The sequence below is a fragment of the Bidens hawaiensis genome, unplaced genomic scaffold (genome assembly GCF_021521415.1).
Source record: "Bidens hawaiensis isolate Kalapana, Puna unplaced genomic scaffold, B.hawaiensis_p1.1 tig00419464_1, whole genome shotgun sequence".
Lineage (NCBI taxonomy): Eukaryota > Viridiplantae > Streptophyta > Magnoliopsida > Asterales > Asteraceae > Bidens > Bidens hawaiensis.
Window position 1 is genome coordinate 542,906 of NW_027504872.1, and position 26,179 is coordinate 569,084.

A 26,179-nucleotide genomic window follows, 5' to 3' on the forward strand; every position below is an offset into this window, starting at 1 on the left:
CAGCAACGATTCCTGAAGTATAATTAATTATATATTGTTGATATATAATTATAATGAATCGAAAATGAGAAATTAAAGTGATAGATTAAGTGACTATGTTGGGTGTTGTGGATGTATAGTGAGATTAGGAGTGAAAGAAGAACAACAACAATTGAAGCAGCTAATAAACTAGTAATAGTGCTCATGAATGTCGTACGAATCGTGTCGCCCTTGATGTTTCAAAGATTCCAACAAACACACTTTCTATGATTTCTTTATGTAAACTTTTATTGTTATTTGAGTTTAGTTGTCACATATCATTATGTTTTTTATTAGGCATGGGATCCTTCCATACCACCTATGATCCCCACACATCATTTTTCTTTCTTATACGGCTCGTATAGAGCTATACGGTCATATAACACCTGAATTGTGTTAGACGGTTATGGTTTGATAACGAATAACAGCTATAATATAACAAATGGAAGCTTCAACTCTTCAAACACAATTTCCAGATCTTCAACTTTCAGATCAAGACTTGAATCCAAACAACAAGTACCAATGGATTAATCGTCTGTATCACTACCAATTTTAACAAATTAAAGCTTAATCAACTCGTAAAATCCCCGCGAACAAACCCTAACACATCGAAAACTTCAAATCTGAACCAAACTTGTCCGAAATTCGTTTAAACCTCAAATAGAAACCTATGTTTTATACATTACCAATTCTTTCTCAATTAATCAACAATAACATAATTAAACCAGCACGAACCTTGTGAATCTGATTACGAACTGGATTATAATCGATTAGATCTCAAATATCCATTACTTAGCAATATTTGAATCAAAATCAGTAGTCACAGTTTCAGAACACAAAGTAGTACAATTACTCAATGAATTCTCACTAATTAATCTTAATTAACAATTAAATCACCTTAACAATCGAACGCTCAGCTCTGATACCACTTGAGAGAGCTTGATTGAACATATACGAATCAATAATCAATTCATATCATTATACATGCAGATCTAGTTCTTGATTTGTTAAAGGTGAGTGAAGCATTCAGGATACATCTATATATAGAAGACGGAGTATATTCGTTATACATGTCATAACGAATGGAACTCATTAATCTTCAATCCCTACATTAACTTAACAGTATAGCGAATGACTCATTCGTTATATCTCATTCGTTAACATTCCATAACGATTGGGCTCATTCGTTAAACATCCTTAACGAATGGCCATTTAGCGTAACGTATGAGTTCATTCGTTAAACATCCTTAATGAATGAACACATATACATAACGTATGGACTGGTGAAAGACCAAAATGCCCTTTTACATTAATATAAATAAATTACAATAAATACAAAGACCGAGACGACCAAAACAATGCACTAACAAATTTTAATTTGGAACATTTTTTTTTTCAAATTTCGGATATCCTATGAATTCTTATAGTGAAATCCACTATCCGAAATGCTCGGATATCTGAAACTCCGAATGTCCATTTTTGAACGCCCTAATTCCGAAATTTTTGTTTATTATTATTACTATACTCTTTAATAAAAGACTACAAGTTTTGTCACTCCTGCATTAAATCTTATCATTTTTAACAACTTTATACTAGTAAAATTATAGTTACAATTCTTGAAATTTATGCTTCAAAATTTGTTAATTTAATAATTACTTTATATTTTTTTTCAAACATTTGACATTTATAATTATCTTTTACCTTAAAATTGTTTTAAAGACTATTGTACAACGACTGTATTAATAGTGTTTAACGAGTTTATTGTTTCTTGTATCTCAATTATTTATTAAATATTGTATTTTTAAAAACTACTCGTATATTACACGGGTGGTTTTATGCGGGTTTAGTGAGACGAAGAAGAATAAAAGGCAGTTGTGCTGCGATTAGTTTTGGGCGAACGAGTGAGTGAATGGGAGGCGATCGGAGGTCGAAAAAGAAGAGATCTCCGTCTCCAGAAGGAGGTACCTTGTTATTTAATATTTATCTTCTCTTTCTCATACATACATACATGCTTAGGAGGTTATTATTCAGTTCAAATATTAATCTAATTCACTCTCTCTGTCTAGATGAAGAAGAAGAGATGAACAAAAGGCATAAAACTTCTTCTACAGAAACAAATAAGACTCGTAAGAAGCACAAATCATCTACTACTACTACTCAGGGTAACTAAACATATCCGTCCTTTAGCTTTAGGTTTAGGTTTATGTAATTAAACAATTTGTAGCTTTCTCATTATTATTATTATTATTATTATTATTATTCCGCCAACAATTCGTTGCCTTAATCCTAAACCTGTGGTTAGTTAGGACCCACAAACGGGTCACGGGTTAGGGTTTGAATTTGGGAAAGTGTTAATTTGGTTTCGGGTTAGATCCTGTTCTGGTTGGAACAGGTTTTTTTGGCACCGGTTGCGTGTGTTTAAATGCTCGGTATGCGCATTTTGGTACTGGAATGTGCAGGGCCGTCCCCGAGAATGCGTATGCATTTTGGTACTCGGTGTGCGAGAAAATAAATGGGCCCCGGTTTTTGGTTTTAAATTGTGTGATGCGCTCCGATGCTTTTACTAAAAACAAGTTATGGTGCATAGCGCATCACGTCTCGCGACATTAAGCTAAAGCTCAAACAAAATAACTCAAAGAAATTTGTTATTATGACCCAAATACATAAGCGAATGATCACTAGTATATAAAATTAAAAGCCATGCATTATTGAGTTTTGAAAAGATTGATTAAAATATAAATAACTTGATGATTTATGGAAACGACGCCAACTTTCTTATTTTTTGGAAACTGTTGATCTTTGTTCGGCCACCGACACCAGATCAGGGTGTGTTTTGGGTTTACAATTTTTTGGGCCAGGCCTAAAATAAAAGTTTTATGTGGGTTTGTTTATAAACTGTTGGACTGGGCTAAGCTGTTATCTATTATCTGATGGGCCCCTACCAGTTATGGGCCTTGTGCGGCTGCACAGTCTGCAGTTGCACAGGCCCAAACCGGCCCTGGGTATGTGCTTAACTTAGTGTTTTGCACGAGTAACCAGCGTTGGTTATGTGTTTAATGCTGGTTACGCGCCTCCCTGCAGCAGTTACGCCACATATTGACCCATTTGACAAATACTAGTACCAACTCATTCTGATTTGTTTCGTTAGAAAGGGTTGTCTTAGTCAACCAACTCTGACCCATTTCATGAGAAACAACCACCCATTTTTTACTGTTTTTTATGTCCATTACATGAATGCCTTATTTTTTGTGTATATATATATATATATATATATATATATGAACTCGATAACTTGGTTTGAAAAAGTGTGTATGAGGCGTGAGGCGATTTGGAAACGCCACAGGGCCTTGAGGCAGCGGCTCATGCACATCTGTGGGCAAACTTAGCTTATGTAGGAGCCTCATATATAAATACATATTACGCTTTGGCTTTTGAGACCTAACGCCCCGTGCTTTTTTGAAAACGAAGATCCATAGTTCAAAATTAATTACTAGCTGATTAGTGTTTCTTAAACGTAATATTAATTCAGAAGGGAAGCCAGAGGAAAAGTACAAGCACAGACATAAACACCATAAGCGTGACTGTCGTGAGGTTAGTCTTGTTCAAACTTTTGATTTCAAGATTCTGTTTATCATCACAAGAACGGGTAATTTCTATATGGATCGGGCAACGGTTGTCTGAAATAATTTTTTTACCCAGTTTTATAAAGACTTTTTTCATAAATAATTGTGTTAGGTATAATTGTTACAAACTTTGAACTACTTTTGATTTCGAATTCGACCCATTTGACATGTTTTTTTTCCTATTCTATTAATATTTAGTTTTATCGATTTGACTTTTTATAAGTAACGGGGAAAATATATCGTTTTGTCTGTTGTTTGTTCAGATATCTAATTTTAAGGAGATTTCGGATGCCGATTATTTCTTAAAGAACAATGAATTTGCTACTTGGCTAAAAGATGAGAGAGGCACTTTCTTCTCTGATCTGTCTTCAGAGTCTGCACGTAAACTCTTTACAAAATTTGTGAAATATTGGAACAACAAAAAGCTTGATTCCAAATACTATGATGGCATTGCGACCGGACCAAGATCATCCCATAATTGGAAAATTAAATCAGATGCAAAAGGAAGAGAAATATAATCAAATGACATCATAGTTTTGAGTCCTGATATTATTATTGATATTCTGGTGATCTTTAATATGTAGAATTCAGGATTATTGTTTCAACTTGAAAAAAAAATTATTTTTGGATTTGAATCATGTGTTTGCCTCTTATAAATCAACTTATGATTTATGCTGTTGATGCAAGTCAACATGATCCTGTAAATAAGTCAACATGGTACTTTAACCATATTTTGATAAAATATTGTGATTTTCATGGACCATAAAGGTCAATAAGTCAACATGATACTTTAACCACACTTTTATACAAATATTTTGATTTTAGTGAGCCAAATATTTGTTAGTTTTGTTAAAAGATGGAACGTTTATTTATTTATTTTTTTCTCTGCATGTGTTGTATCTATTTAATATTTATTTATTCATTTGACCCGTCATGGCAATGAAACAAAAAATAAACTTGAATGGATCAAATGGGCCGACCGGGTTAAAAGTCACTTTATTTATCAAGGTAATGGTATATAGGTGTGGTGGCCTGGGAATGTATATATTAGAGGTGTACAAAACCTCTTTGACTCAAACCGGTTCGGTTTATAAACCGTAGAAGTAAGATAGGCCGGCCATGTCAGTTCGGTTCGGTTTATAAATCGGTTCTAACCGGTTTGGTAGATTTTAAGGGGAACCGGTCCTGAAATTGAAGGTTTGGGTCGGTTTGTGAACCGGTTTGGATGAAACCGGTTTTAAACCCAAACCGGTTTGATTCGGTTTGCCTAAAACCGCTTTTTTTGTACACCTATGATATATATTACTCTAATTTTGTTACATAAAAATGATTTTGTTTTAATAACGTTGTTGCAAAAAAGTAATGTACTTGACACTCAAAAGGCATGTTATTTAGTGTTTCATATAATTTGTGATCAATAAACGTATAAAGATGTAAGTTACATGATCGATAAATTGTTTGGGTCTAAATGTTTTTTTTTGGAGTTTTTTTGTATAAAAATGTTTGGTTTGGTAGGTTTTCTTAAGATTAATGTGTTTCCATTAAGGAGGGTGAACCAATCTTATGTAATTGCCACCTCAACAAAGGCTTATATATCTGATTAGGTTAGTTACCCATGTAGCATACGATAGAATAAATATTTTTTTAAATAATAACATAATGTGAAATAAAAAAAATGTATCACATATATAAAGATATATTATACGGTAAAAAAATTACCCATACCAAATTTGGAAATAAAAAGCTGTTAACAGTTCATAAATCAGAAATTATGTCTTTGTTATTTTATATATCAAAACTTAGTTGTAAATGAGCTACTTTTTTAAACCAACTCGTGGACCAAAACTCATTCTACTTTTAAACTGTTTTGACATGAACAATGTTTGATATTTTAACCGTTAAAGAAACCCACCCGTTTCGTATTGGTTACTTACAAAAATCTAATATTAATAACTAATGCAATATATTTTATATTAAACAAATTAACATATTTATGATGGTCTTAATTCTTTTATATTCAGATTGAATTATTAAAAATTGAAAATGGAATATTAAAAAGAGAAATGTATTTAATATGAGGGGGGGGGGGGGGGGTGGAGACTTTTGTAAGGATTAATATAGTGATGACATGTGACATTTATAAAGCTTTATTTATTAAATAGTATAGATGTTTCATTTGTATGTGATTTTGTGCGTTAAACTTATAGGGAAATCCTACATAACTTAGGCTATGTGTAGTGGATGAGCTACAAAATGAGGCGATTTGAGTCATGTGACGCCCAGTAAGCAAAAAGTGGGTTTTTATTTTAGGGGTGTAATGGTGTTGTAACCCTATATATACATATATATTACACACACATATTATTATTATTATTATTATTATTATTATTATTAAACCAACAAACAAATCCATCGACAACAACTAGCCCCCCCCATACACACACAAATCGGCCTAATATCGCTTGGGGGCGGTGTTCCACCTTTTTATCGCCCTCTTTGCTCCTCAATTCGCCCACTACATATAGCCTTATGGTTGGAACCGACACAAATCTTGCAACATATGGGATTAATTAGTATGCAGCCATCTAGGGTGTATTGTGCCATAGAACACGGTTGAGAAGAGATTCGTGTGCCCGAGCCATGGTTCACAGTACAATTATAAGGGCACGGTTATAAAAGATCTTGCTCGTCTGGTAAGTCCTTTCAAAAAAGTTGTTAAATATATAAATAGCTAGTTTTTATTCCCCGTATTACGGGGGTTGTTTTATATTATTTGTTCTAATATTTATTTATTTTTTGAATTTATATTATTTTATCGTATGAAAGTTAATAATATACTTATGATTTGGTGATAATTTGTTTCACAAATAAATGAGATGTTATAACCCGATTTAAAAGCTATATGGTTTTGATGAGACCCAAGACTCGTTTATTTCTTTTACTATAAAATTGATTTTTTAATTATAAATAATATTTATGAAAGTTAATAATATACTTATGGTTTGATGAGACCCAATACCCGTTTATTTTTTTTACTATAAAATTGGTTTTTTAATTAATATATGTATCTTTTTTAAAATAAATAAGATATTAATTTTAGTATATCCTATTTTATAGGATTTTTACATCAAATTAAATTCGGTGAGAATAATTTTTAATTTAATGAGATGTTATAACCCGTTTAAGGAATATCTGGGTTTGGTAAAACCCATACCCATGAATTCAAGTCAAATGCATGAGAAGCCTCCATTTAAAAATCAAGCAAATCTGGTGACTCCAAAAAAAGGGGGAGCGACCATATCGCGACACATAGGATTTTAATGTTTTCGTTTATATATATTATAGATTATATGTAAGCGTTTACATCAACGAGGTATACAAATCTAATCAGTGCAACATTTTGTGTTACTAGTCTTTGGAACTGGCCAATGTGGATGTTGAAGATGACAAAGCAGTTTTTTCTCCATGGACGGAACCGATTTTAGAACATGCGTGTTTTTGTTTCGTGAATGGTGTTTTAAGAACTACATTTATTGACTATAGCGTGTTTGTGTTTCGCAATTGGTGTTTTAGGTTGTGTTTTTAATGTTAGTTTTAACGACCAGTCTTAACCGATAGGGTAGGATATGGGGGCATGGCAATCAAGGCAACATATATATCGCAGTTTAGAACTTTAAACAACAAGATACCAACAATTTCAATAATATTATTAGTATTTTAATCTTATTATATAATTATTTATTTATTCATAACCCATGAAAACAAGAAACATTGCATTACAATATCGTTTTAGATACAAAATACTACAATGGAATTTCACCAAATTCTTCGATAGTATGAGAATGATCGAATATCAACCTAGTTATTTATTAATCACTTATAATGATTTTATTTCATGATTGCTTCAAACATCTTTGTAACCGGACCAGAGAGCAACAAACATTAAACATGTTAAAAATATAATTTTATACTATGTAATTGTTAAATGATAACAAAAATACTATAACCCGGACTTAACGGGATTAGTAGGACCAGGTTTAATTTGCTAGTGAAATGAAACCATGGACAAAGATTGCAATATTGGACTAAAATCATATATATGAACAAACCACATGGACGAAAACCGCAGTTTACTCTTAGAAATATTTTGACTAAAATTTTCACTAAAATATCAAACCAATTTAATTTAATTATCGCCCAACACATACATTAATTTCATAATAATTGATAAAAAATTTATAAACTAACAAACTACAAACATAGTTAAGAGAATAACACAAACTAAAACAACTTTCTTCTTCTAAAATGAAATTACAGCTTGGGTTGGTGGGTATATGATTGTATTACATATCATGCCAACGTACTACGACTGCTCCTATCTAAATTTATAGTCAGTGTCACCCAAAATTAATGGAGACGCGATTGTCACCTTTTTATTATTATTAGTTAACGTGACAGACTTGATAGCCGCCTTGCTTCTAGACTCTTTTTTTTTTGGGACATATTAGTATTTTTCCCTCTAGTGTCTATAAAGTATTATTGAATATTGATGTATGGACTTTTTTATGTGTTGGATTTGTAATTTGTTATTTTCAACTCAAATTGAGTTTGATGACTAAATAGTTGATTTATTAAATGATTTTGCACATTAACAAGTGTGAAAATGAAAAATGTTGAACAACGTGAACTTGAGTAGCGACATACAAGAAAATCAGACGATTGTCCAATGTTGTAGAAATCGTTAGGCGCTAGTTGAACGATGGGGTAGAAACTAGCAACTAATCCGGATTAACAGGGATGATAGGATTTGAATTTATATGTAAATTTTCAAAAATACATACATATATATATATATATATATATATATATATATATATATATTCCAAATTTTATATGTAAAATTTTCAATTTGACCGATTTAGGACAAATGGGGGGTTAATCAAGCATAAGTTAGTGAAGTAGAGACTAGCGATTAATCGGTGACGTCTAGTCCCAAGACTGTTGTTCCTCATGGTAGTGCGGCTACACCTTGGCCCCATGAATTTTGAGGTTTGACCAAACTGTACAACCTTATTGGTTGCATCTCATTCAACTTGTCACATTAATAATATTTTCTTGTTTTTACATTAAAAAAAAAATGTTCCTTTATTTGTTCATATTCACAATCCTCCCCTCAATAACCCCATCTCTCACAGTTGAATATGGCGACTAGGTCATCAATTGTGTTACTCATAGACCGTAACGGGAAACGTATTCCCGTTCCACTACAGCCATCATTGCTTGGAAGCTTAGTTCGCATTTATTAGTTCATGCTTGACAAGCATGTAATTAGGAAAGGGAAATCTAATTCACTATTGTTTTCATATACTACGCATAAATGTACCTTTCTATTCTCTCCCTTTTAAGTTTAAGAGCATTGTCATCCCATTCTCAATCTCTATTTCTATAATTACACTAAAAAAACACTACATTTCTCTCTTCTGTTCAATTAAATAATATTTTTATACCTTTATCATTAAAGTTTTCTCTTTCCTCTACTCACAACCAATCCAACAAATATTAAAAAATAAATAGGGGCAAAAAATGTTCCTTAAATTTACAAAAAATCACTACATTTCTCTCTCCACCCTATAATTTACACTCACAATCACTCACAACCACACCCTATAATTTGCAAACTCTCCACACATAATTATAGGAGATGAGATGAGAATGCTCTAAGCGAGTACAATCATGAATCAACCATAAAAAGTTTTTTTCTAAAATCTAGGGTAAAAAACATATGATCATATACCTTTAATAATAACATATAACCTTAATAGATATATAATGTGTAATTAATTTTTTTAATTTGACGACAATAAGATCATATTAATCAAAAGTAGTTCCATGTTCCATTAACCGGCTATAACCATGTAGATCGATTACATAACAAGCACCCCATATAGAATTATTTTATTTTGACGGGCACACCATATAGATTATTTTAACCGATTTCAAACTTAGTTTGTACTGTATTCATTAATTCATTAACGTGGAATTAGTTGTCTATCTATTCTATTAAAGCAATACAACTTTTTCTCATGTCATTCAATTAGATTTTTCACATAGATTGCCAAGTGTACAAGTTTTTATTTTTATGTTGTTGGTGAGAATCAAACTCACTACATTGCTTTTAAAATGTTTGTGGTTTACCAACTCAACTATGATGAATTGATGTTAGCATTTTCTTTTTCTTAACTAGTATAGATTCACAACCTTTCATTTTGAATTATTTTAAAATACAAATACAAATTAATTTTACTAATCTATATGTTTTAGAAAATAATTTATATCTTATTAATCTAAAAGATATGTTATTATGTATATTATTAAATCTAACTTTTTTGTTTTTCTTAACCACCCGTGTATCACACATGCTCTATCATATTTGATAATAAGTTAAAAGCGAGTATGGATATGTGACTATATTGCACATATTTATAAATTACAATATTGTTAGATTTGGTCAAATAAAAAATTATTAGGTCAAAGATCTTCAAAAAAGTGTCAAAATAGAATATACCAAGTTGCATTACATATATTTATAATATTGTCATATTGTGTATAACTTTCACGAGAGGTAGATCATCAACTACGTCACGGGTTATGCAATCAAACATACAATAATGATAAAATAGTCAAAAATGTTGTTGAATATTGATACTTGGTAGTATTTGGTTCAATACGTGCCGCATGTCAATGGTGATTTGACTCGCCATTTTGAGGGATGAATATCGTAATGATGGGTTGTGTTATTGACAGACCTAGTGTTTGGATTTTGGAAGACATCATGGATTGTGTACCGACCATTAAACGATAACACAATTTGTCATTGTTATTTAATTATAGTAACTTTATTTCTTCTTTTTTTTGAACGGCCAGAATCAGTGGCGAAACTTGGACTAAGACATTGAGGGGGCCGGACTCAAAATGTATAAAAAATTTCGCAAACGATGGTGTCGGGCTCAAATTTTCGGCCAGAACAGCTAAATTTACACTACGCATAAAAATTTTCGCCCGAAAACGGCTAAATTTTACACCACGTATAAAAAATTTCGACCGAAAATGGCTAAATTTTACACCACGTATAAAAAATTGTGGCCGAAAACGACTAAATTTACATTACGTATAAAAGTTTTCAGACGAAAACAGGTAAATTTACCCTGCTGTGTAAAAAAACAGGGTGGGCCACCCCAGGCCCTTAGGAACCTTCACCACTGGCCCAGAATATATTACTGTTTCAGTCAAAAATTGACAAAGCAACTTTTGATCAAATTAGTGCGTGAGGTGAAGTGCTTGTTGATAATAAGATCGAACACAAAGATATGATTACGAGGGAAAAAACCCTTGATTATGATAATCTTCGTTTCGGTCAAGAGTTTACAACGTAATCTTTAGTCGAATCTCTTCGGTTAAAGATTATGAACTTAACTTTTGGTCGAATTAACCCTTGATTATTATGATCCCCGGCACAAAAAAACCCCAGACGGTAAAAACTATCACCGTCGATATTATTAATAATAAAATCGGTGATTACAAAGGTTGGAGCTGATAAGTGATCGTGAGCTAAGTGATACAATGATTGCCAGTAGCTAAACAAGTGAGTTGTGTGTGGCCTAATGATGTTATCAGCTCAATATATTATAAAAAGTTTACAACTGATATCCCGATTATTCCGGAAACCCTAGACTATTTCTTCAACAAGCCGTTGCTGCCCACGTTATTTGTTGACGAAGTTCAAGTAGCATTCCGTTGCAATCCACGTTCTTATAAACATATTTACCACGTGCTCTTATCTGCAAAACAATCAGATAATATAGGACAATTGAATTAGTCAACGTACCTTCCTCAGAATAACAGCTTAAGTCAACATCCTCAAGTCATGCTCAATTCCGAGGATAAAAAATCTACACCCAACAATTGCCCCCAATTTTTACAGATAAGGCGCGACAGCTGTAAAAATTTCAAATTTTGAAAAGTAAAATATCTTCTGCCAACTGAAAGGACGTGCACGCGGATTGAGGAGAGCCTATAACCGTCCCTCCAGGTTATAATTAAACCATTTCCCAATCTCAAATTAATAATTCTTCCATCGATTCACAATCAGGTCAGTTTTCTTTCCTTGTCTTCTTTATTCTCTTGAAATTTTTCTTCCGATCAAACGATAATGAGAAAGAGAGCTCCTCGAGCGCCCAATCCTTTCTCGTTTGCAACCTCAGATGACTTTGTCGATCAGACTCTTATTCCGGCGACCGACGAAGACCAGTGTCTCTTTAAGGATCTTGACATCAGATTCTTGAAAGATTCAGGCTTGCTACTTTCCGAAGCCATTATTAGACCTTATGACCCTAAAACCAAAGCCGACTTTTCTTCCAAAACCTGGGTGTGTTTCTTTTATTATCCCTTTTCGATCGGCCTTTCATATCCATTTTCCCCACTCATCCAAGAGTTCTTTGTCGTGACCGGATTCTCGTACTCACGAGTTATGCCAATGGAGTGGAGGGTTTTGGCCACAGTAGATCGTCTGAACAAAACCCACGGGTTATCAATAGGTGTGCCTAAGATAGCCGCAACTTATAACCTCTGAACTCACGGATCCTTTCGCTATTGTCTTCAATCTAAATCCAGCCGTCTTTACATGGTTCCCAAGGTGTCCGGTAGCAATCCTGATTGGAAAAAACATTTCTTTTTCGTCCGTCGAGACTCTATTCCGAACGGGATGGATATGCCTATTAAATGGGTTCATAAGGGTAGGAAATCTGTAGGATATAATTTCTTTTTGCAAACGATTTATCTTAATATGGTTTGTTTTTTGACAGTTGTGTTTGAGGATTTGATAAAGTCTAGGAAGGATACGAAGAAAAGGCTCAAGGCATTGTTCAAGGTTCCAGCAAAGGAGAGGGAGTTTTGGTTAGAGGAAGAAATAGGAGAAACAAGTGTGATTGCTGCGAAACCCGCTGAGAGTATGACTTCTAGTAAGTATTTTGGGGATTTTAGGTTTTCTAGGGATTTTGTTATCTTGAAAATAACTTGAGAAACCATTGTATAGGGATGCCGAAGCCAAGTCTTTTAGCTTAGTTGATTTGGATGATCTCATTGAGGATAGGACTGTGGTGAAACAAGAACATTCCAAGACACTTTCTCCGTCGGTGAGAATTCCGACTACTCGCCAAAAAGGTGCTGCACAGAAGAAGAGGAAAGCCACCACTTCGGCTGAGACCGAGCCCTTTGCTGATATGACCACCACTGATGCTATAGAGAAGCTTCAAGCTCTTGCTAACTTTCTCGGGACAGTAAGTATTTTTGTTTATTCTGAAAATAGTAATCTGCAGAAAAACTAATGTTAATTTGGGAATAACAGAAAACCGAAAGTTACCGTCAGATATCCCAAGACGCTGAATTGTCCAAGAAAGAGGCTGAAGCCAAGCTCGCCGATCTCCTACAAGATGTTGACACCAAGGACAAGCTGCTCAAAAAGAAGGACAAAGAGATTTCGGATCTCAAAGCCTCATTTGAGTTGGAGAAGACTGAGTTTTTTGAGGAGACCAAGAAGTGTGCAGCCGCCAGCATTCTGGAGCCAATGATCAAGATGTCAGAAGAAGAGCAAGCGAAAGGTCACATGATGGATTCTTGGAATTCCGTAGCTTGGAAGAAAAAACTCAAGACTCTAAGGGGGGAGAAGCTTGAAGAGGATGAGATGGCTTGGACTTCCGAGGTGATCAAGGAGGCTGGAGCTAATGAGGATGCAAAAGAGACTAAGGCTGGGGAGGTGACGGATTTGGAGAAGAAGGAAGGTGACAATGCTGAAGGTGGGAAGGTTTGAACCTGGTTTCCGGGTTGTTTTTATGTATTTTCAATGGTTGTTTTGAACAATTTCTATTTTGGTTATGTAAGGATAATGTAGCAAACTCAGGATAATGGTTTGGGTGGAGGGATCCTGGTTCAGGACGAAACCCAAATCGTCTTTTATTTTTTGCTTTAGAACAATTATGATAGTTCGGGTGGATAGGCTCCATTTTGAGTGAAACCCGGACTATCTTTTCCTTCATTATAATATTAGAACAACTTTTTATGACTTATATTGGCATCCTTTCACTTTTTATGTTTTTAGAAAAATCTAAGTTTTATGAAAAATCTCTTAGTAATAGTTTAAGTTATACCAATAAACCAATATCAAGTCATAAACTTTAAATAATATGAAAGATAAAATATTTGCAAATAGTAAATCATACCAGAACCGTGTATCAATTAACCTGGAAATTGTCTAGATCGTCTTATCCTTGCAATAAGATCATTGTTTAGAATATTCTTCTAATCCTGGGAATATAGCAATAGAATTGTAATATTAGTATTATCCTGCTAATACTTTTAGAAATTCTGGCGACAAGGCCTAAATAAACTGGCGACAAGGCCCTTTAGAAGAGATGAAAAATCTCTTAAACCATTAGAAACGAACTTGCGACAAGGCCTTTTTAAAGAGATGAAAATCTCTTAAATCTTATGAATGAACTGGCGTCGAGGCCCTTTAGAAGAGATGAAAATCTCCTAAACCTTAGATTATGGTACGTCTACCATAAACTTGTGATTCAAACCAATAGCCGAGGATAACGGGGTAACAAGTCACTATATTTCATGTGCTGGCCCTGCCTCTCGAACTAAGGCCGAATAAATCATGCGCTACAGGCGTCCTAAGAAGAGATGAAGATCCCTTAAACCTCAAGATTCAAACCAATAGCTGAGGATAACGAGGTAACAAGTCACTATATTTCATGTGCTGGCCCCGCCTCTCAAACTAAGGGTGAATAAATGTGCGCTACCGGCGACCTTAAGAAGAGATGAAAATCCCTCAAGCCTTAGAAGAGGTGAAAACCCCTTATACCTTAAGGATAAGCTGGCGAAGAGGCCCTTAGATACTAGCGACGAAAGCCCAAGTTAACTTCATTCTCCTATATCTACAAAACAGTCAACTCTAAGTGAGGGGTGGGTGTTAGCCTTGCTAACACCCCTCCGATGCTTAAGTCAGTACCTTGTTTGAAGAATAATAACATTAAAAATGAATAAAAGTACAAGTTTGAGTACATACCTTGACCGTTTAGTATAACAGTCATCCTCCGGATAGAAGTCTTACATGAAATATTTTTTGAGATGTGTAGCATTCCAAGCCCTCGTTAGTAAGTCACCATCCAAAGTAGACAATTTGTATGCCCCCTTTCCTGCTTCCGAATCGATCAAGTAAAGACCTTCCCACTTTGGTGCGAGCTTCCCATTCGTAGGATTGGTAATATTTTGAAAAGCTTTTTGGAGAACCAAATCCCCTTCTTGAAACCTTCGAACTCTGATATTCTTGTTGTAGGACTTTGCTATCTTCTGTTGATAAGAAGTCATTCTGATCTTTGCCATATCCCGGAGTTCTTCTACCGCATCTAGATCTTCAAGTAGACTTCGAGTATTATCTTCTACCGCATATAATTATTTTTATATATTATTTTCTATTTTAATTTTCTGTATAAAATAATTTATATATATATATATATATATTATTTAGTTATTTTTATTCATTTTTTATAAAAATATATATTAACAATATATATATATATATATATATTAATTAATAATTATTAAATATATAATTTAAAAAATTATATAAATGGCAGGCTCGTTTAGGCTCGTGAGCCGGCTCGAGTTCGATAGGTGAAGCTCGGGCTAGGGCTCGTTTATTAAACGAGCTTACTTTTAGGCTTGAGCTCGGGCTCGATTAAGCTCGGCTCGTTCGAGCTTTTTAACGAGCCGATCCCGAGTACTCGCGAGCACCTAAATAAATAATAAAAAACAAAATCTAAGTTCATAAATCATAATAAATCACATTAATATCACACACATTCTTTTTTCATGTAACACTTATGATCATGAACTCTGTCAAGTTCACCAGTCCATTTACTATGTCAAGCAAAACATTAAAACCCTAAAATATTATTACTATTATTATTATTATTATTATTATTATTATTATTATTAAGAGAAAGAAAAGGTCGTTGTTGGATTCCATAATCAATGGAATGGAACAGAACAGCTGGGCACATTCATCTCAAATTTAGAAGCCACAGGTACCCTACTTTCTGCAAAATCCAAAACACCCATCAACAGTATTAATAACAATAACCCCTTTTTGTTTCTTTCTTGGGTTGCATACCAGGTGTTCGATGAAATGCATCTGAGAGTTTTCTTGAAAGTTTAAGTTTTTATTGGGGGTTTGAGTATTTTGATTGTTGGCATTGTTTGGTTATTGTTTCCGTGATTTGGGTTTGGTTTGTTGGGTTTTAGAAAGTGGGGTTTATTGGGTTGCACACCAGGTGTTTGTTGTAATGCGTCTGAGAGTTATGTTGATGATGCAAGGTGAGCTTGATCAGGGCTAATTGCATCACTGGTTTGTATGTAAATTAGCATCCGATTGAGGGAGATAGTGTGTGTTATATCACTTTTTTGATTGGGAGAATGAGCAAAGAATTTGCCGGTTTTTTGAAGTCGTGGGAAGCGAAAGTTAAGAAGTCGAGGGCGGTTAGCATTTTTACGACAATGTCTGTGGCTCATGTGGATGAAGAAGGTGGTGATGCTGAGGCTTTTCATGTGGAAAAGATTTTTTCAAATGGGGATATTTATATGGGTCGGTGGGTTGCGGAAAACTGCCCTCACGGGGTCGGAAAGTATTTATGGTTGGACGGGTGTATGTATTTTGGTGAGTGGTGTAAAGGGAAGGTTAATGGTAAAGGGAAGTTTAGTTGGCCGTCGGGTGCTACTTACGAGGGTCAGTTCAAGAACTGTTATATGGACGGTGAGGGTACGTTTACGGGTTCGTTGAATCATACTTATAAAGGTTGTTGGGTTATGAATAAGAAGCATGGGAAGGAAGTATGAGTTATGCGAACGGTGATCATTATGAAGGTGATTGGAGGAAAGGGTTGTATGATGGTTACGGGACGTATCAATGGAATAACGGTCATCAGTATACCGGCCAATGGAAGAGAGGAAAGATGAGTGGGAACGGAATCTTGGTTTGGGATAACGGGAATCGGTTTGACGGGAATTGGGAGTGTGGGTTTCCGAAAGGTAACGGCGTGTTTACGTTTCAAGATGGGAGTTTCTATTCGGGTGTTTGGGGTAAGGATCTTAAAGAACAACATGTGAAGTTTTGTTCGTTGAATTCGGCTGTTGCGCATGATGATTGGGATCCGAGTCAGTTGTTTTCGTTTGTTTTGAGTGAATACGTGGTTTATGAGGTGGAATCGCTTACGGTTTTTCCCTCAGATAAGACGTTTAGTTGGTCAAATACCGAAGGAAAACATCAAAAGCAACCCGTGAGAAAAAATTCTAAAATTGATACCAACATTATCAGACAATCTATTGATGGTTTGGGACTAAACCAACGAGCAACCGAGAGGCAAGGTGTCACGATAAGCAAAGGGCATAAGAATTACGAGCTCATGCTCAATCTACAGCTTGGAATAAGGTATATTTTGGATAATTATCTCTTGTTCATATAATCAAATCATATGCTAATATGTGTTGAATGTTATGGTGCGAATGCAGACATTCTGTAGGGAGGAATAGTCAATCTAAACCTCTTGATTTGAAGCCTACCGCTTCTGATTACAAGGAAACGTTATGGACCAGATTTCCTCCTGAAGGATCCAAACATACGCCACCTCAACCGTCGTGTGGTTTTAAGTTTAAAGATTATTGCCCGTCGGTTTTCAGGTTAGACGATACTTTTATATGATTTTCAAATATCATAGTTTATTTATAATTTTAGACTGTTTTTAAATATTATATGCGGTTTCAGGACACTTAGGAGTTTATTTAATGTGGATCCAATGGATTACATGTTATCAATATGTGGTAACGAGGCTCTTCGTGAGCTCTCGTTTCCTGGAAAAAGTGGCAGTTTCGTTTACATGACATCTGATAACAAGTATATGATAAAGACGATGAAAAAGTCAGAAGTCAAAGTGAGTCAATTCTTTAATCTAATTCACTCTTTATTACTTGTTGCCAGTGATTATAAATTTATAATGTTTAACTGTTACAGGTACTAAGGAGGATGCTTCCAGCATACTTTGAGCATATAAAATCCTTTGAAAACACATCATCATCGTACTCAGTATATCCCACCAATAGCAATGCTATGGTAGGGTCTGAGGAGGGTAAGATGTAGACAGTCTTACCTCTATCCCATAGGGATAGAGAGGCTGCTTCCGGTGAGACCCCCGACTCGATAGTAGTTTTGTATCAAGCCTTGGACATAAGGCACATAGCACTCAATCATCAGGGACACCGGCTGATTGGTGCATGTGCCCTTGTCTTTCGGCTATCAACGCCACCACATGATGCCTGATTAACCTTCCGCCACTTTTAACGTTATTTTCACGAGATTAGTAAAATAACGTCAAAATTAGTGCACTTTTACTTTTGCCCACCCGAGGGTTCACACATATATAAATTATATGCGCGCACCGCAAGCAGGGCGTATCCTTTGAAAACACACTCCTCACCAAATTTTTTGGGTTACATTGTGTGAACTTGAGCGGATCTTCGCAACGAAAGGTACGAGTAAAAATATTTTAGCCTTTTGAGATTTTGTATTTTGTAACACTTGGTTGCTGATTATGTTGTGGTTTCATGGGTAGGTCCGGTTCGTTGTTATGGGAAACTTGTTCTCTACCAATGTACCAATTCATAGGCGGTTTGACTTAAAAGGATCTTCCCATGGTCGAATAACAGATAAACCCGAGTCTGAAATTGATGCAAATACCACCCTCAAAGATCTTGATCTCAATTATATTTTCCGGTTGCAGAAAGATCGGTTTCAAGAGTTTTATAGGTGAACATTTTAACCCCTCTTGATTGATTTGATACGGTCTTATTAAGGCACAATATTTTGCTAATTAAGACATAATATATTGTGTTGATGCAGGCAGATCAACAGGGACTGTGAGTTTCTTGAACAGGAAAGAATTATGGATTATAGTCTTTTAGTTGGTATTAGTGTTCAAGAATCCAATCAGGACTTATCGGCAGATGAAGGTGCTTTGTCTAGATCTTGTCTACACACATATTTACAAATTTATGAGCCCAAAGTGACAATTATCTTGGTTTCATTCATAGGGAACACTGAACCGGATAGCAGCGGGTCAAGCCCTAGGGTTTCTTCAGCAGATACAGATTCCTCTCTTGACCCTAAACGGTAAGTTGTTAGGTGATTTTTTTACTCTACTTGTTATAAATGGGTCGATTTGTGTATGTTTGATCTCTAACGGGTCAAATAAAAAGCTCAGCAAGAAGTAGGGCTGTCCAAACCGCTCGTCGCTCGAACTCACTTGTCGCTCGCTCGGAAATTGCTCGCTCGTTTTTTCGCTTGATTGAAAACGAGCCGCTCTGCTCGGTTTGGTTTGAAAACGAGCAAAGCAACGGGCAATGGTCTGCTCGGTTCGGTTCGGCTCGAATATTTTTAATTTATTTTATATATAATTATATATGAACAAATATATAAATATATAGACAAAACCCATAAATATAAGCTTACAATTATTTTTACCCCTTAAAATTTTTCATATTCCGTCAATTTTTTAGTTTTATTTGTTCGCTTCAAGTTTTCAGAATACTAGAAGTTTGTTTACATGATCATTATATCTCACTTCAAACTTATATTTAATAAAAAATTACAATCTATTACACGTTTAAAAACTACTAATTTATTTAAAAAATATATTATTTACAACATTCAAATTTGTTTCTTATTAAAAATTTTAAAGTGAAAAAGAAATAAGTAATGCTCGAAATCGCTCGATGTTTGATCGAAAATGCTCGATTCGATTTTGGCTTGTTTCGGTTTTCGCTCGGCTCGTGAACAGCCCTAGCAAGAGTTAGTTTAAACGGGTCAAATAGTTCGAATGGATTAAACATGTTGAAAGTCATCCAAAGCCTGCTTATAATGCATGCATACAAAGTCCTAGATTATTTTTATAATTTATTATTCTTATTTGTGATCTCATTTTAACATTTTAGATTTACTATTCTGCAGGTGGGCCCCTGTAAGGCTGGGCGTTAACATGCCAGCTCGGGTAGAACTCACGGTTAGAAGTCACGAGACTCAGTTAGTTGGTGAACCGACACAAGAATTCCATGATGTCATACTGTTCTTTGGTATAATAGACATATTACAAGATTATGACATCAGTAAAAAGCTTGAGCATGCTTATAAGTCATTCCAGTACGACCCGACTTCCATTTCTGCCGTGGACCCCATACAGTACTCGAAGCGCTTCCGAGATTTCATATTTAGTGTTTTTAAAGAAGACGGTTAAAAGTTTTAAGGATCGGGCTCAAGTTTTTGCAGTGAGCCTAGACAAATGTACAGCCCTTGTGAACGGGGATTCAATCGTTGACCACTAAGTTTCGGGTTCAAAATTTGATGATATAATGTATACATACATACAACGGTTTTTGGGCCGATTTTGATTCATTTATTTACTAATTCGCGAGCTGTAAGTTAGGTTAGCGTTTAGAAGTTATTGAAGGTGTAGGTGGTTTATATATATGTTGAAATGATGAATGAGTTCAAAGTGTATCAAATTTTGTATTAACGTTTTTTATCACTAAAAAAAAAGCGAAACCGAAGAATACAAAATAATAAAATAATGGAACCATTAACCGGACCAAACTAGAATGGTGTGGCGTCTTTACCATATACGTATATAATAACCGCGATAGTAACCAGGGTGTTTGTGGTCTGGTTTGACTCCTGGGTCGTAATTATAAATATGACTCATTTATTATAATTAGATTATATACTTGTATAACTGGATATTATAGATAAAGGTAAATGGTTGGTTTTCTTTACATGGTCGATTGTAAGTCTCAAACTATGAAACTAGTTTTTAAAGTTAAACCGTGAGCTACACCGTATAATTTTCTAAACGACTTAGCCGGACATGCTTATTAACTTTGGTTCAAACGACTCAGTTGGTTTAAATAGGCACCTAATATGAGTAATATCTACTTTATACATTCAATGTTTTTTTTTTGGGTACTTTTATTTATTTATTTATTATGAATACATTTATGAATTTATGATATGGTAGGTAAGAAGACAAGACAACATGGGGGGAGGAATATCCCATGGACCATTTCATATGTACGAATAAAACGTGTGTCCAATGTTGTTCTTGGAACCCCAACATGCCACAGAAATAATTAATAATCAAGATTTTATGAAAATTTTTAATACAGTTATTTATTTTGTTTTTGTTTTTAAATATTTTTTTGTACAATAATATTTCACATATACCCTTTTAACAGCCCATCCGAAATCCATTTAAATCAAATCTCTTTCAATTATTCGCTTCTTTAAATTTTAAAATATTTTTCGTACAATAAGAATTCACAATTTCACATACTCTTTTAACAACAAATCTTTAAATCGATAATCATTAGCATTTTAAAATCATTTAAATCAAATTTCCCTATCTAGCTGTTAAAACAATAAAAATGAAAATCTCTCTATCTAACAACTGGCATTAACTATTTCTCCTTATCGTGATTTAGGGATGTAAACAAACCGAATCGAACAAAGTCTTGTTCATCTTTGTCCGTTAAACTTTTATCGCACAAGCGAAGGGTTCACACACAGCTAATCGAACGAAACATCTTGTTTGTGTCTGTTCATTAAGGAAACAAACCTTTTCGTGAACGGTTTATGGGCACAAACGAACGAACACAAATGAGCACAAAATGTTTTATTATGTTTGACTGTCCGGGAATGGTCAGTGTCAACGATTCAATATGGCTTCCAAGTTTATGTTGACGTTTTTTGAACATTCATATTCATATGTGAACCTTACATATTAATTAACACATTATACTCATATATATCTTTGTTCCATAGTTTATAATTTTGTTTAAATCTATATAATACGATTAGACAAGTCATTAAAAAGTATTAAAACATTTAATGAACAAACATAAGCAAACAAACATTAATGAATGAACGTAAACAAACACGACCTATGTTTGTGCTCGTTCATTTAGTTAGCCGAACGAAATTCCCTATTCACATTTGTTCATTTATAATATATTAAATGGACGAAATAAACAAATTTCCCGCCGAACATTTAGTTCGTTACGCATATTTGAACTTATATAATATTTTTGAAAATATGCAATGCTATATAAATATTAATAATAATAATTATGTTTATAGGATTGAGCAGAGTTAAAAAAGGATTGATGGTAATTTTACTTTAGTAAAAAAGTGAATATGTTTGGTGAAAAACAGAGAGCATTAATTGGGTAACTAAAATGAATGAATGCAGAAAATGAGGTGGGCGTGAGAATGGTGTAGCGGTAGACACGGCGGCTGTCCCGTGTCCTTCTTCACGACCATGCTTTTGTTTCATCATGTCAATGTTTTTACAACTACTACTGTACCGGACCAATTGACCAAACCGGTTTTATTTAATAATTAATGTTATTTGTAAATTAATAATAATACAATATCATATATAGGATGTTTGTTTGACATGGTTTTATTAAAACTTATATTTTAATTAAAAGTAGTATTAGGGTGTGCACGGTTCGGTTCAGTTATTAGCATTAACCGAACTGAACCGATCGGTTATCGGTTTGGTTCCGTTAATTTCGGTTAATAACCAATATTAAACTTGAGCTAAAATTTTGCTTAAAAATACATGAAACGAAGGTATAACTAAATGAAATAAATGTATAAATATATGAAATTTTAGATATTAGTACATGAAATGAAGATATAAATACATGAAAATGATAGTATTAAACTACTAATACATATAATGCATGAAATAAAGGAAAAAAGGCTTGAAAATACGGGGAAAAAAATGAAGAGTTCGGTGCGGTTTGGTTAATTTCGGTTAATTCGGTTATTTCAGTTCGGTTTCGTCGGTTTTCGGTTCGGTTCCGGTTAATAATTCGGTTATTGCTCACCCCTAACTAGTATCTTTACCGCAATGTTTGTCATGCATATGATGTTTTTTTTCCTACGTTTACATCATACAGAACATCAATTTATAAACTTTTAATAAAGTCATATGTAAAATGAAATTAAAAGCTATATTGAAGAGATATTGCTAGAAAGTATATTTACGTGTAAACAACGGCAAGAAAAATATGTATAAAAAGAGAGATATAACATGGAAAGTAAAATTCAACACGGAAAGCAAATATAAAATTATATAAAGTTAAAGTTCTAACTACCAGGGTGATAAGTTAATTTCTCTTGACATGTGTATAAAAGTAATTGGCTAGTTTTTATGAATAATGTTTTTGTAAGTTAACTGTCATTTGCTTTTTAATATATATATATAATTCTTATAAATAATGATAAAATAGGAAATGGTTTTTTTTTATGCGAGCGAATGAAGTGATAAAGGACTTCTGATCAAGTTTTTCAATGGTTAAAATTATGACAATGACAATTGACAAGGTCGTAAGTAATAATTAAAAGTTTACTTAAATGGGAAAACGAAAAACCAAAAGTTTCCTTGATAAAATCTAGTTACACCATTTTTTTTTCTAAATCAAATAACTTTTTTAATTCATTACTTTTAAAACAAAAATTATATCTTTAATTTGTGTATATAATATTGCTACATATATGTTATTGAAAAAAATAATTTTATATGAAATGTTGATATTGATAATATAAGATTGTGTAATTGTATATAAAGTTGTGTAATTACATGTGTTATGTAATTATACGTTATGTAATTATACAGACTCACTATGTTATACACTCATGTAGTTTTATGCAAACCCCCTAAATTTCATTTCAAACTCTAGGTCCTCATAAAGTTTTAAGTTTGCTACGATTAAATAAAACTGTTTTTACCTGGATGAAAGGCCTTTCATCCTGATCCTAACATGTCGGCTTACACTAACAAAAATTATTGAATCGGTCAATGTCTATATTCACATATCCATAATCCATGTTACTAGTAGATACAATTGATTAATAGCTTTTGTGTATCCTAATAATATTCTATAGGATGAAAGAAGGAATGTAATAAATTAAACTCAAAAATGGTTTACTTTGACTCCTTATATTGTGAACACATCCAAAATTAGATTACATATTTATTAATAGAAGACCGACTAAAATAACATATTAATATAATCACTTAGAGGTCAGCAATTCATGGTTCATTGACATGAACATCACTTGAGTATTAGTAACTTAGTATTATCATTCCAGCTTAGTATAGGCAAACACGTTAGACTATTCGCAATTCTAACATGCAAGCCTAGTCAGCATGTCACATCAACTTTTCACGTATTCTTCCCACATGCGCATTTCTCCCTCAATACTACCACTGTCACAAACTCTAAATCTAAATCTTTATTCTCAAAACTTACAATTTACACCAAATAGAGAACAAACTCAGGCCTCTATTGTAACGATTTAATACGAACAATTACATAAACAAACGCTCTAACAATAGAAAACGAGAGCGTATATAAAATATCTTTCAAAAAACGCTACTACTCATGCATCAGGCGGTCTTTGCTCTATTATACCAAAACTCTTAATCAAACCCATACGGGCTGGGCCTTCTCATCTTTAGTTTCAAGCCCAAGCTAGCATCCAAGCCCATAAGTATCCATCCAGTCAATCATCCCAATAATACTCCATATAAACAATACAATACCAGAAACAATGTTGATAACTTGACAAGTACTTATACAAACAAATATTTGACATTGAATTGAAAATAAAGTAACAAACATATATTTCAACAACCACACTCATTGTTTCCACATACAACCATATTATTTTCACATCATCAATATACTTTTATCAATATACTTTATATATTTATATAACAAATATTTTCTTTTCATTAAAAATAATTTAAATAACTAAACAAAATTTAATAATTTTAATAATTAAATTTTATTGTAATATAGTTTTAAAAAAAATAATCGTTGGAAAGTTTTAAAAAAACTAGTCGCTAGACTTTTAAAATGCAAATTACTTATTATTATCAAGTATTATTGTTAATTATATTTGTGTAATTTGCTTTTGAAAATTTAATAAAAGAGCCATTCAAAAGAAAAAAAAAAAAGAAAAAGAAATGAGAAATCTGATATTTAAATGGCGTGTCTGCAAGTTGGTTGTGGCTCAATAGTAGAACACTCACTTTACAAGTGAGAGGTAGGGGATCAAACCTCACTACCACCAACTTATATTGGAGATATGAGGGATGACCCTGGCTTGCCAGGGTTCGAGTCCTGATCTCACCTGGTTTTACCGGCTCCTCGTTGTCGTGCCGTTTGGCGGGCGTGGGGGTCGGGTTTTATCCGGTGAATCCCTCAACAGGTGAACCGCTAGGGGCTCCGTCCGTCCGGACTAGTGGCCGGCTCGGGCTACCTTTAGCTAATAGGGACCGCGTATGGGGTACCTGGCGTTATTTAGTTGGTCGTTCAAAAAAAATGGTGTGTCTGCATTTGTGGAGCATGCACTTGTTATGTCACTTAAATGCAAAGCTTAAGCGGTCTTATCATAGTTAAAGGCATCTAAAATGCTCTTAAATATCAATAAACATAAAATAAAGGATTGTTCATATTTATAAATTCAAGTAAACATGCAAAAATAAATAAAAAAGGATATCAGAATATAAATAATTAAAAGAAAGTTAGTGTTGAGATAGAGGAAGTAAAGAAAGGCTAGATGATCAAAGCAAACTTCACCCCAAATGGGCACTTACAACTTATAGGTCATTCATGTTTGGTTAACACATAACAAACGTGAAAAACTATTCGAATATGAAACGAGTTGAATGAATTAACGGACTAGTCTCAACTCTCAAGTAATGTGTAATGGCCTAAGTTGTTCGGAAGAAAGGCTATGATTAATGTGTTACTATTGTTTAGGGGTGTTTAAGGTTCGGTTTAAGCTAATGAAACGACTTAATTCGGCCACCTAATTAGTTTCACAATTGGTTTGTTTTTTAATTTGGTAAGCCGGCTTAAAAATGCTCAAGCCGATGATTTTGATTTACCATTTACGAAAAAACAATGAACATGAAAGCCCATCCAAATCGATAAAACTTTTTTTAAAAATAACCTTTTTAGTGATATTTTATTCTTAATACATTTGTTCAAACCGGTCTTAGCAATTTTCTAGACTCGAGTCTAACATGTTTGCAACTAGTTTTTGCTTTTGCAAGTGATTTACTTAGACTAGCAAGTTTTTAATTATATAATTTGAACACTCAACTTCTTATTGATCTTATTGGCAAAATTTATTAAATACATAAGTACTCGTTTTAACCCAAACCCATCTTGGGCAATAAATGGATTTAGTGTATACCTCACGGGCACCTCCAACATAACCAACTAACCAAGTTTATGGTAATAAACCGTGAAAACTACATAATACACTTGTACATAGTGCTTGACATATATAATAA

General features: G+C 33.7%; 1 protein-coding gene and 1 pseudogene across 1 annotated transcript; both read left to right on the forward strand.

The window, feature by feature from the left end:
• Positions 1-1,891: 1,891 nt before the first annotated feature.
• On the forward strand, positions 1,892-4,265 carry LOC143608984 (uncharacterized). Its single transcript, XM_077083867.1, has 4 exons — positions 1,892-1,979; positions 2,085-2,180; positions 3,548-3,609; positions 3,905-4,265. Exons 1-4 carry the CDS (start codon positions 1,928-1,930, stop codon positions 4,157-4,159), a joined length of 465 nt encoding a protein of 154 aa, XP_076939982.1. The 5' UTR covers positions 1,892-1,927; the 3' UTR covers positions 4,160-4,265.
• Positions 4,266-15,882: 11,617 nt separating this feature from the next.
• LOC143608960 (phosphatidylinositol 4-phosphate 5-kinase 6-like) lies at positions 15,883-20,314 on the forward strand (annotated as a pseudogene).
• The last annotated feature ends 5,865 nt before the right edge of the window (positions 20,315-26,179 follow it).

Coding starts and splice junctions, on each gene's coding strand:
- LOC143608984 (XM_077083867.1), top strand. CDS start 1,928: ATGGGAGGCGATCGGAGGTCGAAAAAGAAGAGATCTCCGTCTCCAGAA. Junction 1,980..2,084: donor ATCTCCGTCTCCAGAAGGAG/GTACCTTGTTAT, acceptor CTCTCTGTCTAG/ATGAAGAAGAAGAGATGAAC. Junction 2,181..3,547: donor ATCTACTACTACTACTCAGG/GTAACTAAACAT, acceptor ATATTAATTCAG/AAGGGAAGCCAGAGGAAAAG.